Source organism: Osmerus mordax, chromosome 12 (assembly GCF_038355195.1).
Source record: "Osmerus mordax isolate fOsmMor3 chromosome 12, fOsmMor3.pri, whole genome shotgun sequence".
NCBI classification, from domain to species: domain Eukaryota; kingdom Metazoa; phylum Chordata; class Actinopteri; order Osmeriformes; family Osmeridae; genus Osmerus; species Osmerus mordax.
This window is the reverse complement of record NC_090061.1, coordinates 9,601,995-9,618,292: the sequence shown is the minus strand read 5'-3', so window position 1 is coordinate 9,618,292 and position 16,298 is coordinate 9,601,995. Positions and strand designations below refer to the sequence as shown.

General features: G+C 48.8%; 1 protein-coding gene across 1 annotated transcript in view; it reads left to right on the top strand.

The window, feature by feature from the left end:
• drp2 (dystrophin related protein 2) overlaps nt 1–15,898 on the top strand; it is a 39,344-nt gene extending 23,446 nt beyond the window's left edge. The window contains 13 exon segments of the mRNA XM_067247444.1: nt 207–284; nt 1,799–1,859; nt 1,861–1,965; nt 3,931–4,097; nt 4,285–4,396; nt 5,636–5,772; nt 5,907–5,972; nt 10,092–10,157; nt 11,860–12,006; nt 13,039–13,279; nt 14,553–14,670; nt 15,016–15,102; nt 15,346–15,898. Of these exon segments, the coding sequence (XP_067103545.1) occupies nt 207–284; nt 1,799–1,859; nt 1,861–1,965; nt 3,931–4,097; nt 4,285–4,396; nt 5,636–5,772; nt 5,907–5,972; nt 10,092–10,157; nt 11,860–12,006; nt 13,039–13,279; nt 14,553–14,670; nt 15,016–15,102; nt 15,346–15,365 (1,405 nt within the window). The 3' untranslated portion in view covers nt 15,366–15,898.
• The last annotated feature ends 400 nt before the right edge of the window (nt 15,899–16,298 follow it).

Below are 16,298 nucleotides of genomic sequence, written 5' to 3'. Positions count from 1 at the left end.
ACAGATATTTTGACCCATTTAGACCGGGGACAGGAAGCTTCCCCGCTCAGTGGCATTGCCATTGGCCAGACATCACATTGTGTCCCTATAGTCACTAGCATGAGCAGACATACTTTGTCAGTGACCCTGGGAAGGGCAGCTAATGTCACATGTGTGCGTGCATGTGTGGAGTACACTTCGAAAACGTGACTCTCCTCTCCTCACAGCGGTCGCAATGGGAAGATGCGAGTTCTGTCGTTCAAGACCGGCCTGGTGAGCTTGTGCAGCGCAGACGTCCAGGAGAAGTACAAATGTAAGTTCCTCTGAACGCTTATTTACACAATGCCGCGTCACAAGCCACACGCAAATCTTACATGAGACATCCCCTTATCCAGTCAAACGGATTGGGCCTGACCACTCTGTTTCTGTAATCACACGAAACGCTCTCTGCAGCGACACACACGCAGCACTAACAGCGTAGGCTCCTCTGCAACCCTTTTCGATTTTCAATGAACGTTATGTTGTCATATTTCACTGGCCCCGGCTCCAGCACAGAGCCCTTTTACAGTGTCTTTGTAACTGCCGTTTACGACCCCACTCTTGTAAATATGTTGGAGAGGTAGAGACGGAGAGAGAGACAGAGAGAAAAAGGGAAAGGTAAGAGGGATGATGAGAGCGAGAGGGAGGAAGTGGAAGAGAGAGATAGAGACTGAGGGAGGTGGTCAAGAGAGAGAGGAGAGAGAGAGAGGAGAGAGAGAGAGAGAGAGAGAGAGAGAGAGAGGGAGAGGGAGAGGGATGAGGGAGAGGGAGAGGGAGAGGGAGAGGGAGAGGGAGAGGGAGAGGGAGAGGAGAGGGAGAGGGAGAGGAGAGGGAGAGGGAGAGGGAGGGGAGAGGGAGAGGGAGAGGGAGAGGAGAGGGAGAGGGAGAAAAGAAAGACAGATGGAGATGGAGAGAGAGAGTGAGAGACAGATGAAGAGGAAAAGAGAGAGTCAGCACTACCCACATTCAGAGTTTGTTGGCAGCGTGGTGTCAAGGCCGTGCCCATGGTCGTTCCAGTGCCATCTGTGACAGCTCGTGAAAACTGAATGGCAGCAGATTTCGTGTGTTTTCGAAGGTGAATAGGCCATCTTCTCTGGTGCCCGTGGGTAGAGAGGTACGGGTGGGCCCCATGGCCACGCCAGTTTGTCCAGGTGATTGATCTCACACTTAAACTCCTCATCTCAAGGGACTGACCCTCTGAGAGCGGAACAAGGGGACACACCTGGAGACGCTTAAAGATGCCAGAGGGCCTGTTCCCTCGGTCCCTCTGGCAGGGCCTGCATATAAAGGGCCCTTTACTGTAACATGCTGGTGGTTAATGCGTGATGGGTCTGTGTGGGGGAGCGGGGTGGAGCTGGGGCACGCAGGGGTCTTGCAGCTATATGATCAGCCTTTATGAAGCACCTTCTCATGGCTGTCATGCTCCATCACCGTGGTGACGGCTGACCTCGCTGACGCCCGCCACAGCTGGGCCTCATGCAGCCTCTTTTGTCTGCCTTGATAATCGCTCCGCCCCTCCCCCCCCCCCCGTCTCTTTATCTCTCTCCCTCCACTCTCTCCCTCTCTCCCTGCAGACCACTGCCCACCATGACAAATCCACCCACATACAATGTTGATCTACTCTATTCAAGTCACCGTTTTTCCCCTGTAAAAAGATGACGCACAATCCCATACATACATACTCAGTACTGTAGCTTTCGTCTTTCATGGACACACACACACACACACACACCAGACAATACGTAACCTAGAAGCCCCATCCCACATTTGAGGCTGTGTTGTTTCAGACCCTGTTCAGACAGGTGGCGGGTCCTGGCGGCCTGACGGACCAGCGCCACCTTCAGCCTGCTGCTCCACGAGGCCATCCAGATCCCCCGGCAGCTGGGGAGGTGGCCGCCTTCGGGGCAGGCAGACGTGGAGCCCAGCGTCCGGAGCTGTTTCCGCATGGTGAGAACACACCACACACGCGCAGACACACACAGTATACAGACACACACATACACAGAAGCGCGCTCACATGCGCGTGCGCAAACACACCACACACACGCGCGCGTGCGCACATACCACACACACATGCCAACGCACTGCTCCATCTCAGCCTGAGAGCATGTAGCGCATGAGGTAGCTTCAGCATTCTGACATTCCATAGCATACATAATGTATAACTATGAAACGGCTCAGGATGTGAACATGGCTTTAATGAGTTTGTGCAGGATACAATCAGAGTATCACACTGAAAATATAGCTGACATGCCCTTTGAAAGATGTTATAAGATGTTATAACTATTAAAAGAGTTTTGATATTTATGTGATTAAGCTGGGTCAAAGACTGACTTGTAGGTCGTCATCCTTGCAATTTGTGCGAAATGAAGAGACATGCTCCAACTACTGATGGCTTTCATTCACATGTAAAGTCGGGTCCTTCCCCAGGCCCTGTGTTACACCGGGGGCTTCAGGTTGTTGGAAACCATCCTGGTGGCATTTAGCTGATGGGACAAACTAATTATAGTCTTCCTAGAAGCAGGGCACAGGGTTTTTGGAAGATGGCCTTTTTAAACCCTTTAAATCCTGCTGTTACAGCCAATACTTAATTAAATCCCACTCTATTCTAGTCCATGCTCCTGAAATCAGCTACGGATGATTAAAATCCATTCATTTCGCCATTTGCTCCATGTCAAGGCTTTTTACGCGCAGATGAAATATCTGTGTAGTGCCAATCAGTCTGCGCCCCAATTGCCAATTTATCACTTGGTGTGGGAATAGAGTCAAAGTGAGGAACCGACTAGCGCGGGCAACTGTCGTGGGCGTCAGACAGAGCTCTCTGATGGCGTGAGAGCTGATGGGAGACCCTCGACGAGGAGGGAGCATTGTTGGTTCCTGTTGACTTAATTAGGCCCTCCACCTATCTAGAAACATACCCACCTGGTGTGTGTTGTCAGGACTGGCGTGTGTGGCGTCGTGTACATACCCTTGTGGGGTCCAGAAATCTCCACAAGGAAAGTAAACAAAGATTTTCTTTTACCTTGTGCGGATATTTTCTTGGTCCCCACAAATGATTTTGCTTGGTATAACAGAACCAAAAGGTTTGTTGCAGTGTGCGGATGAACATAGTCTATCTACAGAGAGCAGTAACGTGTGTCTAGTGTGTTCATTGTGTGCCCAATGACACAGTTTGCTCAGTAAAGTCATATTTTGTCCAACATATTCAGTAATGCTCCATTGACATTTGGTCTTCCACACTGTGTGAAGCTGTGGAGCACTGCCCTCTCTGGGGAGTGCTTCAGCAGACCTCTCAAACATGCACACACAAGCACACACACACAAGCACTCACGTTAATTATGCTGCTTTTCCTTAGCTAGGGAGGAGACCTCAGGGAAATCAACCTTTTAATGCATCTCTGATGCGCACTTAATGAGAATTTAGCACATTACGGATATTCCGTGCATGGCGAGTCTTTGCTTTATGAGACTGACTTCCTGTTTTTTCTCTCTCCCTTATTTCTGAAACACTCAACAGGTTCTTATCCAAAGTAAAAACACTTAGTGGGGGGGTATTGATTCCTGTTTTGTCGTCTTTGGTTGAAAGTGTACATGCTTCTATTGATCTGGGTGTGACAGAAATACACCAGCCAGCCATGCTTACCTCCTTAGCCCTCGCCTCATCTCACATCCCGCCTCCTCCTCTCCTCTCCCCTTTTCTCTCTCTCATCCCATTCTCTTTGAAATTCCATTTCCAAAGAAAATAAGGGTGGGACAGGAGAATGAGAAAGCTTAATGACACATGGGAGCGGCAAACCTTGAACACACAGTTGCTTTCTCTCTCTCCTGGTGTATTTCCATCCCACTGCTCCCAGGCTATGTTTAGGCCTGTGTAATTACTTTAGCTGTCGCTGCATGTTGCTCCCGTCCCAGGCACCGGGGAAGCCAGCCATTGAGGTGGCCCACTTCCTGGAGTGGATGAGTCTGGAGCCCCAGTCCGTGGTGTGGCTGCCCGTGCTGCAGCGCGTGGCCCTGGCGGAGGCCGCCAAGCACCAGGCCAAGTGCTCTGTCTGCAAGCAGTGCCCCATCAAGGGCTTCAGGTGGGTCTGCTGCAGTGGGAAGGGGCTTTGGATAGGGTTAGATGCACACACACACACACACACACGTGTAAACATAAACACACATACAGTTCAGGGAGACACTTTCTTGTCTGCATTAATCCAGTATGATTTATTCCTGTTACCATGGCAGCTGCTTCATGGTCATTATCTGTTCCTTTTCTGACAGGTACCGCAGCCTCAAACAGTTCAACGTGGACATCTGTCAGACGTGCTTCCTAACAGGCCGCACCACCAAGGGCAAGAAACTGCACTACCCCATCATGGAGTATTATACCCCAGTAAGTCCCTGATGGGGGTCAGTTTCAGCCTGTGGTGACAAAGAGTTCACAATGACCCCTCAACGCCTTGATGTTCCCTTCTGCATTTACTGTATTAGCATTAAGATTCCTTTAGAAGGTACGCGCCCTGTACCTGCATAAATGTACAAATGCACCCTGAATTTTCTAAAGCTAAATTGGTCGGATAGTTGTTAAACTTAAAACCCAGATGAATAATAATTTTTATGATATTTAGGTTATAGAACAATGTCAATTTGAAGGAACAATAGGTAAGATTCTTTCCAAAAAAAGAGAACGGTTTTGTCCCATTTAAACATGTTGTGTAAGCTAATGAGGCCCTCTGAGAGTTGTTTAGCAACATAGACAGCTCACTGCCAGTGAAATGTCAATTTCTAATTTTTGGGAGTAGCCCTCTACTTTCAAGCCAATTATATTCCAGCAATCTTGTTCCAGCCAATTGCCTTCGGCCAGACAGACTTTCCTCCTTTGGCTTATTTTTTGAAACCGCTGTCAATCAAACTCAAACTGGAGGAAAGTGCAGAAGTTCAGACAAGGATTGGAGGTGCTATTTGTCATATTTAAATGTATTTTGTAAAGTCTGTCGCAGCTTCAATATAAACACTGATATTTCCCCTAATTGTGACCTTTATGCAACACTTATCTTAAATTGGACTAATTTCCCTCCAGCTAATTTGGGCACATGGAGTACATCACTACGGCTGAACAGTATGGGACTCCCTAAAGTCCCATCAGGCTCTGGCTGGTACACAAATGGAAAAGCCGTGCCTCCATCAAGAGTGCCGTGCCTCCATCAAGAGTGCCTCCAAAACAGGGATGATTTGAGAGAGTGCACACAGAGGATGCTCCAGACCTCAGCTTCAATCAATGCAGAGCTGTGAAATATGGCAGAAAGCCATCTGCACAATGATTTTTCTCAGGGCAGTATTTCACCGCCACGCTTTAAGTGCTCCTCGTTGGAGTTTTTGACTTAACCCAAACTCTCCTACCTTTCTGCTGTGTGACTGAGGGAGAGAGGAGGAGCCGTCTGGGGCTGAGAGGGGTCAGGGTGGGCTTGGAGGCAGGCTGATGAACGAGGCCTTAGCCAAGACCACACAGCTTACCACTGTCTGGGGGACGTTTGGGGGATTCCAAAGTTGTGAACTTTATCTGTTTGCCTCCCTCGCACTTTCTCATGCTCCCCCAACCCTCTTCACCCTCATCCTAAATCATGTGCCCTAGACAACCTCAGGAGAGAAGATGCGGGACTTTGCCAAGACGCTGAAGAACAAGTTCAGGTCGAAGCAGTACTTCAGCAAACACCCTCAGAGAGGCTACCTACCTGTTCAGTCTGTACTGGAGGCAGAGAACTCGGAGACGTGAGTCACACACACACGCGCTCGCTCGCGCGCGCACACACACCCACTCTCATAAACATTGACACGTACACACATTGACACACAGTGGTCCATCAGTTTCATGTCGTTTTTGTGTGTGTGCTCATTCTGATCAGGCCCTGCTCCTCTCCCAAGCTTCCTCATGCAGACACACACAGCAGGATCGAGCACTTCGCTAGCAGGTACGAGCCACACTTTTTTCAAAACACACTCGCAGACAAGCATACTCACGCCTACAAACATAGACACATGCTGACATATGCAAACACAACACACACTGATATTACACTAATGTTCTGCCTTCAAGAGAATGTGTCAACATAATAATTTTTTTATGGCCTGACCTGCTTTGGTAACTGATTCAGAGTAATATAACTGTCACTGCCTGGTGAGTTGTTGTTAGAAGAAGGAACAAAACAGCCTCTATCGTTGTTAGAACAACCACGTACTGAACAAAACACTGGCGTGCCATGTTGGTTGAATCTTTTCTAACCCACCAAATTATTTGTTGCTCTCTGCACCACTATTCCATTACTGTTACCCCCCCCCCCCCCACACACACACACACACACACAGACACACACACACACGCACACACACACGCACGTCCACTCCTTTACTGCACTGTGATTGAAATATCGATCTGGCAGCATCCTGGGTACTGAGCTTTGGTCTGACTGGAAGTCGGTTTGACCCTGCAGGTCTCCCATCACTTAGTTTACACACACACACATGCACACATACAGTACACATACTCACACACTCACAGACACAGTCATGCACGTACACACGAGAAGTGCATAAGTACTGAGTTTGGTATGGTCTTGTCAAGGTTAACCTACCTCTGAATGCCCAGTGGGTGGTATATCAGGGGGTGGCAGTGTGAGAGGGGGTGGGAGGGGGGGTGGGTCACTGTGCACCTGGGAGCTGCCAGGGAAAATCAGTGTCTCTCTGACAGGGCATAAACAGGCAACAGGCTAACACCATGCAGTGCTTCACCCAGGGCAGTGCTGCCCACCACAATACAAAAAAACACAGCAAAGATCCCCCACAGTGAAAGGTGTGTGTGTGTACTGTATGTGTGGAACTGTGTGTGTGTGTGTGTACTGTATGTGTGGAACTGTGTGTGTGTGTGTGTACTGTATGTGTGGAACTGTGTGTGTGTGTGTGTACTGTATGTGTGGAACTGTGTGTGTGTGTGTGTACTGTATGTGTGGAACTGTGTGTGTGTGTGTGTTATACCGGAGAAATGAACACACATCGCATCCTATTAACACTTAGGAGACACCCACCAACAAAAGGACAGAACTCTTTTCCTGTCTCTCTTCCTCCCTCCCTTCTCCAGCTTCCTACACATCATCTTTTATTCCTCTCTCTCTTTCTCTCTCCTATCTCTCTGTCCTCTCTCTCTCCTATTATCTCACTTGTTCCCTTATTGTCTGTCATCTCTACAAAAGGTTTTTTAGGACATCATTTCATCACCGTTTCCATTTGTCACCTGCAGCCATTCTGAGTGTTGGCTCACAATCGTCATTGTCCCTGTTCCAGAATCATTTCACATTTGCTTGACAGCCATCAATTAGAATAATTTGGTTGGCACAGTTACTTGGCTCAAACTGAAGACACACCAAACTGTAGACTGGCATGACATGCCTGCAGCATGTGCCAGCAGCCATCACCACATAAACCAGATAAACAGAGAGGAAGGAATGGGTGGGGCCACGTCCAGGTTTCTTAGACTTGAGACGAGTTTACGAAGTCCGAAGCCTGATTTACTGGCCTATCAGATTAGCACAACGAGGGGCGGGAATCCATGATGGAGGAAGTTATATTTGAGATGTTTTATGTGGTATGGTTTGGGTTTTATCATTTTTTTTGCTTTTCCCATCTGTCCTTTTGCTGCAGTGCGACATCTTAACGTTTCTAGAGAATCTTGAGCTTAAAGGTATGAACCGAAAAACTGTTTGGTAGTCACTGAAGACACTTTGCTTTTTTTGTTGTACTTGATCATACCAAATGTGAATGGATAGGTTATTAAAATGACTATGGAGATCAATCTGTACTCTTCTGCATGCAAAATGACTCTTGATCAGTTATGTCTCGTTCTCTGTTTGGTCTTTCCCTCTTTACCTAATTTATTTCCCCCCTCTCTTTCTACCCTCTCTGGTTTTCCTCTCTCTTCTCTCACTATTTCTTTGTAGCGTTGACCTGGCTGTTAATTTAGTCTCTCTCTCATTTAAAAAACACATTAAGTAAAGAATCACATCTCTTTATTTGTTCCCTCCATCATTGTCACAGTCCTCTTTGAACCTTAATGGGAAAATCAAATTGATATCAAAAGCAGGATGTCAGAATTGCGGTTATATTAAACACTCCCTAGGGAGGACAAACACATCAAGACAAGGGAGAAGAGGGCTGTGTGTGTGTGTGTGTGCATGTACTTGCGTGTGTATGTGTGTGTGAGGGGGTGTATGTGTTAATCCATAATGTGAGTAATAATGTGCTCCCCCACAGGGGAAACGGAGGTATTTGATGTTTGGGGTTGGCTGTAAAGGGGCAGATTTGCTGGCACGTCACACACACTGAGGTGCCAGTGGAGAGGAGTCCTTTCATCATCACAACAGACTCCACATCTGAGATAGAGGGAGGGAAGGAAAAGGGAGGGAGGGAGAGAGGGAGGGAGGGATGAAGGGCAGAAGAAAATAGAAAGCTCTACATAGAGCTCTCATAGGAATTGACTCAAAAACTCGTTCATTGACTATCCCAAGGCAGACCTGGATGAAGGTTCTTCTCTCTTTCTTTCTTTCTTTCTTTCTTTCTTTCTGTCTTCTTTCTCTCTTGGTCTGTCTTTGTATCTTTCTCCCACACCCTCACACACACACACACAAACACACATGCACACATTCCAAAGCTGCACACACACCAGCTGGGGGTCAGAGCCCCTTCCCATCCCACTGTCCCTGAGCAGGACCAGAGAGGGTCATTGAGACCGTATTACTCCCATCAGATAAATTGGCTGCCTGTTTGAGTTAGGATCTGTCAGCAGGGGGTCTCTCTCGGAGAATGGATATCCTCTACTGGACAAGATGGGAGGACACTGGGAGGGAACAGGATGTAACTTGAAACGCCCTGACAGGCCCTCAATCACTCCATCCATTTCCCCCCTTTTTTCTGCCCCTGCATCAGCAAATGAGATTGGAGGTGATGGTGGAGGCTGGTAGCCCATTTTCCATGTGTGTCTGGCGGGCCATCTTGCCTGCTAGCTTCCAGGCTATTCTGACAGGGCCACCTGAAGGCCATTTCTATGCTGGAGACTGAATTGCTGCAAAAGCAAAGTTTGTCCATCCGATAAATGCAGAGGATTATTTGCTGTCCGGGGTGCTGAAAACCTACAGAAAATAGAATCTGTTCATGGTGCTGAAAACATCAAGTCAAACTCAAGTGCACTGACAGGCAAAAATTAGGGTTACGGTTGCACTGGATCCAAAGATTGGTCACCAATTACAGATCCTTTAGTGATATAGTGATTTTTGATATGACCTTTTGTGACTGTTATGCATTGCACAGGTATACATTCATGTAAGATCAATTATATTTCTCTCTCACATATTCAAAATGCCTACAGTTTATGTGAAAGTGTACCACCGGGCTTTAACCACAGTACTTCTGGTTTCTGTGTACTCCCTGCATTGACCTGCAGTAAACTGTTCTCTGGGTATCTGTCTTTGTTATCAGAGTTGTGCAGGAGTTGAGCAGCTCCAGTAAGGCCAGGAGACAGGCAGACAGCAGGCAGGAAGCTGATCTGGGAAGTGGAGAAACCGCCCCTGTAATGTAAAGAGACAGTTCAGTCCTAGGGGGTCGTTCTAGTCTGCATTGAGTTAGGGCAGGCAGAAACACACACTATATCATGTCAGGAGAAAAGGCTGGTTGAACATCTCATGAAAGATGTATAGAACTTCATAATTTTAGATTTGTTTCCTCTTGCAGAAGAGAGAGACAGAGAGAGAGAGAGAGAGAGAGAGAGGGAGAGAGGGGAGAGAGAGATGGAGGGGAGGGGGGAGAGAGAGTAAACAATGATGCCCACACTCTTAGATGCGTCAGTCTTGTGTTTTGTCTGTTGAATATACTGCTTTAAATGAGATTGACAACCCTGCTGTAGCTTCTATACTCTTCGGGGTTGTATGTTCTTTGTTCCAAATAGATGCAGCATCTAAAATAGACATACTATGTTGTGTCTATAGACTTTCCTCTCAACTGTACCTGGATCTCATTTGTGTGTGTGTGTGTTTTATTATAACTAGATTGGCGGAGATGGAAAGCCAGACTTGTTCCTTCTTCACAGATAGCCTGTCACCTGATGAAAGTCTGTGAGTACACTTCCACTCCCACTCTCTGAACCCTTTCATCACGGCCAAGACCTTTAACAGAAATACCCCTTTGTGTGTGTTGTCTACTTTCTTTAGTGATCGTGTGTGCTCCTGAATTTTATGGGAAAATCAGACATAGCCTTGAGTGTATGAATGAGTCTGACCGTGTGTGTGCTTAGCACGCGTGCATGTGTGTGGGAGAGTGTGTGTGTGGGAGAGTGTGTGTGTGGGAACATGTTCAGGGGGAGGCTGGGCAATCATATAAAAAGATCAGCCAGATAATGAAAATGACCCATGGCAGTGCACACACACTCCCCTTCATCATATAAAAGTCTGTGTGATTAAGGAGTGTGGCGCAGAGAATAAATAGAACAGGCTGCACAGTAGGGTGGAACATGGGGAGGTGGAGAGGTGTGGGTAATGAAATGCCATAGAACAGGAGCTGGAGGCTGGTTAAGAATGGGGCCTGTTGGGGGGGGCTGTTGGGGGGGGGGGGGGGTTGTTGGGGGGTGGGCAGTTGGGGGGGCTGTGGGAAGTCACGTACTCCAGGGCCCTGAAGTGAAGGTGAGTCAATGGGGCAAGCAGACCTTCACTAAGGAATGCCTCAGAAGGGGTCAATTTGGGAAAGTACGGTGGTGGTGGTGGTAATATTGATCAAAGGGTTTGGCTCTGTGTGTGTGTGTGTGTGTGTGTGTGTGTGCGCGTGAGCAGCGAGTTAGAGGGAGTTCTTCTCAAATCTCTCCCCCTAAATATGGATACGAATTGAGAAAGATCCATCAAAAGGAGCCTAGGTACAACACAGATAGCTCCTGCAGCTTGTGGCCTTGATCAAAGGGTTTGTGAGTGTGTACATGTAGGCTGTTAGTTTGAAGTATCCATTCATGGAGCCTTTCACTGCCCACCTGTCTGTGAGCCCCCGGTGGCTCGTCCTGTCTGTGCTGCTGTCTGTGCATCCTCTGTGGACCCCTTGTTTTGTACCTGCATCTGTTGCCTTGGCAGCAGGTTCCACTGGCCACGGCCGAGCCTGGCACCGGTCTGGCATGCTGTACATGTCTGCCATTGTTGGTCTTTTGGTCTAAGCTCTGTCTGGGAGTTTCGGTCCATCCCACTTTTGGTTCCACTCCCTGCCCTGCTCCTGTGCTGCTCCTGTGCTGCTGCATGGTTACCTGTGCCTCTCTTGCCTCTGGCACAGTGCTGTGTGTTTGGGGATGCATGTGGCTCTGTGTGTTTACCCTTTTATGTTGTGGTTGGTCCTTTGTGCCAGTGTGTGGGTGGTCAGGTGTCCCTGCTGTGTTGCTGTCCTCGTGTTAAGCTGCTGCATTTGGCTGTCAGTTCTGTGCTGTGCTGTCCTATGCTGTGCTTTGCTGTGCTTTGCTGTGGGTGGCCCTGTGCTGTCCTGTACTACACTGTGCGATGCTATGCTATGCTATGCTATGCTATGCTATGCTATGCTATGCTATGCTGTGCTGTGCTGTGCTGTGTTGTGCGATGCTGTGCTGTGCTGTGCTGTGTTGTGCGATGCTGTGCTGTGCTGTGCTATGCTGTGGGCGGCTCCGTGCTGTGCTGTGCTGTGCTGTGCTGTGCTGTGCTATGCTGTGGGCGGCTCCGTGCTGTGCTGTGCTGTGCTATGCTGTGGGCGGCTCCGTGCTGTGCTGCTGGTGGCCGTGTGGCTCAGTGTGCTGTCTCCTGTGGGGGGACTCAGGGATGAAGATCAGTACCTCCTGCGTCACTCCAGCCCCGCCCCGGAGCAGGACTCCCCCTGCGGACAGCTCCTGCTGCTAACCCACCTGGAGGGCCAGGACCAGGACGAGCTGCAGCACACGTTAGCACGCCTGGAGAACGAGAACCGGTGAGAGAACCCACCCGTGTGTGTGTGTGTGTTAGAGAGAGAGAGAGAGACTCTGTGTGTGTGTGTGTGTGTGTGTGTGTGTGTGTGTGTGTGTGTGTGTGTGTGTGTGTGTGTGTGTGTGTGTGTGTGTGTGTGTGTGCGTGCGTGTGTGTGTGTGTGTATGTGTGCATGTCAAAGAGAGAGACTGTGTGTGCGTGGCGGCTGTGCAATGCCTTCAGGCAGTTGTAATAGACCAACTGCTGAGCACCCTTGAATGTCCATTTCTATGAATATTTGATCGAGTTGTTTGATTTCAGTTGACTTGCTGCCTTTTTGTTAAATGAAGAGAAATCGTGTTTTGCATTGAAACAGGCTCATCAAGTTTACTTACTCACATTGTATTGTTTTGTAATAAGACCCTTTTTCCATCTCAAGTCCATTGAATGGACTGCTACATCAGCCTAAATGTCATCATGCATGACTTTGATGAGAGTAAACTGTTTTTCAAAAATTAAATAGAACAATATAATTCTAAATTCAAATTGGATTTTACGCGTAACTGGAAAAAATCCCTCAAGTCTTAAAATCCTCAGTGTTAGGAAAATAGTTTTCTCTACCCACTTAATATGCAACCAGAGGCAACCGTCCTAGGTATGATTCATCTAAATAATTATTTTCCATCCCCAGTGTGCCTGTGACCTTTGTGCCAATGACACAAACATTCCCTCCTATATTGTCTGTACTAAATAATAGGTTTATACTCAGTTTACACACACACAGGCAACCTCAGGGCTTCTGAAACCTTAACCCACTTCTGTTCTTCTCTATCTCCCTCAATTGGATGCTATACCGCCCAGTCTCTGGTCTTCATTTAGCACTAGTGCTTGTCCTACTTTACTATATAGGCCCAGAACTTGTGTTCCGATACTAGGGCTCTGACATGGCCTCAACCTGAGAAACCAGTTCATGTTCAGATGATACAAACCCAACCCGTCCAGTCCTGTGAGGTGTAGTCATCAAGGCGTCCTCTGACACCTCTGCGGGGGCTCCCAGGGTGCTGCAGGGGGAGTACCGCAGACTGAAGTGGAAGCATGAGGAGGCGGCGTCCTCGCCCCAGCTGACGGAGGGGGGCCCGGGCTCCCCCTCAGAGGAGCTGCAGGACGAGGAGCTGCTCGCCGAGGCCCGGGTCCTGCGCCAGCACAAGACGCGTCTGGAGACGCGCATGCAGATCCTGGAGGACCACAACAAGCAGCTGGAGTCCCAACTGCACAGGCTCCGTGAGCTGCTGCTCCAGGTGAGGGGGGTCTGACGAGGGGAGGGGTGGGGGGGGTCTGACGAGGGGAGGGGTGGGGGGGGTGCTGACGAGGGGAGGGGTGGGGGGGGTCTGACGAGGGGAGGGGTGTGGGGGGTCTGACGAGGGGAGACGAGGGGTGGGGGGTGGGCTGACGAGGGGAGGGGTGGGGGGGGTGCTGACGAGGGGAGGGGTGGGGGGGGAGGGGAGGGGTGGGGGGTGGGCTGACGAGGGGAGGGGTGGGGGGGAGGGGAGGGGTGGGGGGGAGGGGAGGGGTGGGGGGTGGGCTGACGAGGGGAGGGGTGGGGGGGGAGGGGAGGGGTGTGGGGGGTCTGACGAGGGGTAGGCTGAGTTGGGGTACAGGTACACAAATGAGGTGTAATAGTGCAGGCGGGGTGTTCAGTGCAATAGGTTCTCTGTGGATACTGGATATAAACTTAAAAAGATTATGGTAGGGGCGAGATAGAGACAAACCACTCATGCAAGCTTAAAGAGTTGAGCGAGTGAAGGGATTGAAAGAGAGAGAGAGAGACGAGACAGATTGAGAGGGAGAAGGCTTCTGCAGAAGCCAAAAACGGGAAGAGATAGCGATAGAGAAAGAATAGAGGGATGGATTGGCTTCTGTAGCCGGCTAAGAATGTTTGAATGGGGAATAAAGAGTAAGCGAGGGAGAGGAGGGAGAGATAATTTGCAGCGCTTTGGGTCAATAAGAGAGGAAGGGGCAAGGAGGAGTAAGTGGTGGCAGGGGAGAAAGATGCCGAGAAAGACACTTTCTCTGTTAGTCTGTGAGCAGAGAAGGGGAATTGAAATAGAAGAGATCGCTTAGTGGAGATGAGAAGAATAAAGGCATAGAATACCCCACATTTTAAGAGTTCTAGGTTTCTTTAGAAGGGCAGTCTATAGAACTTTTGTCTACAATTCTAAGGCTATCCCAGACCCACAGTCCCTTTTAAACTCTGCTTAAGATATTTATGCACCAAAGATCCTCTTTCAACTAAATGTTCTGTGTGAAGCAGGGAATGGAGGAGGGGGGGGGGTCTGCTCTAGCCCTCTCAATGTCAATATCACAAGGAAAATAGAAATTCCTTTGTACATTCTGTAACTGGGTCTAAATCCGCTGCCAGCCTAAACTTCCCAGGAAAAGCTGAACTTTTTCAAGGTTCGGGTGTTCCTAGATTCATTTGGATCACAGGAACAACTCCACGGCAGTATCCCTCAGGAGATGGAGAAAAGAGGAAATCTGAATGTTGATCCCATCTCTTTCTTCACTCACCAGCCCAAAGACGACTCTGAGGCCAACGGGTCAGAACCCTCGACCTTGTCCTCGCCCGTGTCCGGGGGTGGCCACCAGGGGGAGGCTGCGAGCAGAGAGACCACTGATACTGAGACAGCAGGTGAGCTAGCCAGGATGGATGCTAGCTGGATAGTAGACTGCAGTATTGATATTGGTATAGATAATGCAGCTGTGCTATAATTGTACACACTTTGGTTCACAAGATATGCTGCAAATAAATGTGTGTTGGGTATGAAAACGAATCAGTATTGCTAACAGAGAGTCCAGTATTGGAAGTTCAAAGCCCAACATGTATGATAAAGGAGTTGCACATCAAGGCTTGGATGGAACCAGTGTGGATTAGTGTATTATGATCTGTTTCATATTTTTCACCAACAGTTGTGTGTGTTTGTGTGTGTGTGTGTGTGCACTCGTGCGTGTATGTTTGTGCATGTGCGTGTTACAGGAGATGACATGGACCATGAACATGACACAGTGCTGCAGCTTCAGGAAGTCATTGAGCAACTGAGAAATGTCTTTCCATCAGAACCAGGTGAGTCAGACCCATCAGATCAGATAACCTCATTCCTCCTGTACAGTGTTATAATTTATATGCACATTCCTACAATCCAGTTGTTCATTTACAATATTACTATGACAGCACTTTATTAAACTGTGTCATCAAAACTGTTAGGAGCAGCTAGGTTAATCTGTTCCTTCGAAGCCTCTCTTATTTCTAATGAGAGTTCTGACCCCTCTTTTCACCTTGTGTTTCTGCCTTTCATCCTCCTTTTAGGCACGACTTCACTCATCTGACCCAGGGAGGGTCCTGGAGAGCAGAGTGAAGCATGCTGGGCGTCCTGATGGCCTGGGCTGCTTGTGGCTGTGGGTAGGGCCTGACGGCCCCACACTAAATCCTCTCCTGGACCTCTGTGTGCACTAACAGTCCAGGCTAAAGGCTAAAGCTAACATCCAGCCACCGCACTGTGCCTGCTAACCCAGCTGCGGCTAACGTTAGCAGTCAGTACAGCCAAGACACTGTGTTGACCTGAGTTAATGGAGGCTAAGGCAGAAACTGTGTTAGCTAATGAGCTATTAGCTAGCGTTAGCGTCCATTCAAGACACTGTGCTAACCAGCGTGTGTGTAGTCGTCCGAGGTGTGAAGCTTTATATCAGTACACAGCACAACAAGGACCTTCCACAGAAAGGACTTACATGATGCAAAAAGGCAGGAGGATTTCCTCTAGTTTTTTTCCTGTCAGAATGCCAGTAACTCTAGTATGTTTGTGAGTTTTTCCATTTCAAATGCATTTCAAAACGTCTTTTTCTTTTCTTATTTTGGAATTGGATGGTGGTGGTTGTGGTGGGTGGTGGTGGGTGGGGGAGGGGGGTGGTGGTGAGGCATGTCAGAATTGACTTCATGTGGGTCAGGCTGACTGCAGGTTCTGAAGCTGTGCCGTGGAGCACAGAGAGCAGAGCAGATTGCTGGCGAGCTGGCGGGACCCTCAACAAGGTTATTTACTCCATGGGACTGACACAACATCAGTAAGACCTATGATTTATTTAGGACAGCCAAAGTGTCCGCCAGTGAAGCGTTTCTCTGCGCACACACACACACACACACTCACATACACAGTTCCTCTGATCTTCCTAAAGTGTCCGTGTCTCAAACTGCTCCTGTTTCACAATCACAGTTAGCGCACATCACAAATACACACACTCGCATACCTCGGCATGCAGGAGCGTGTG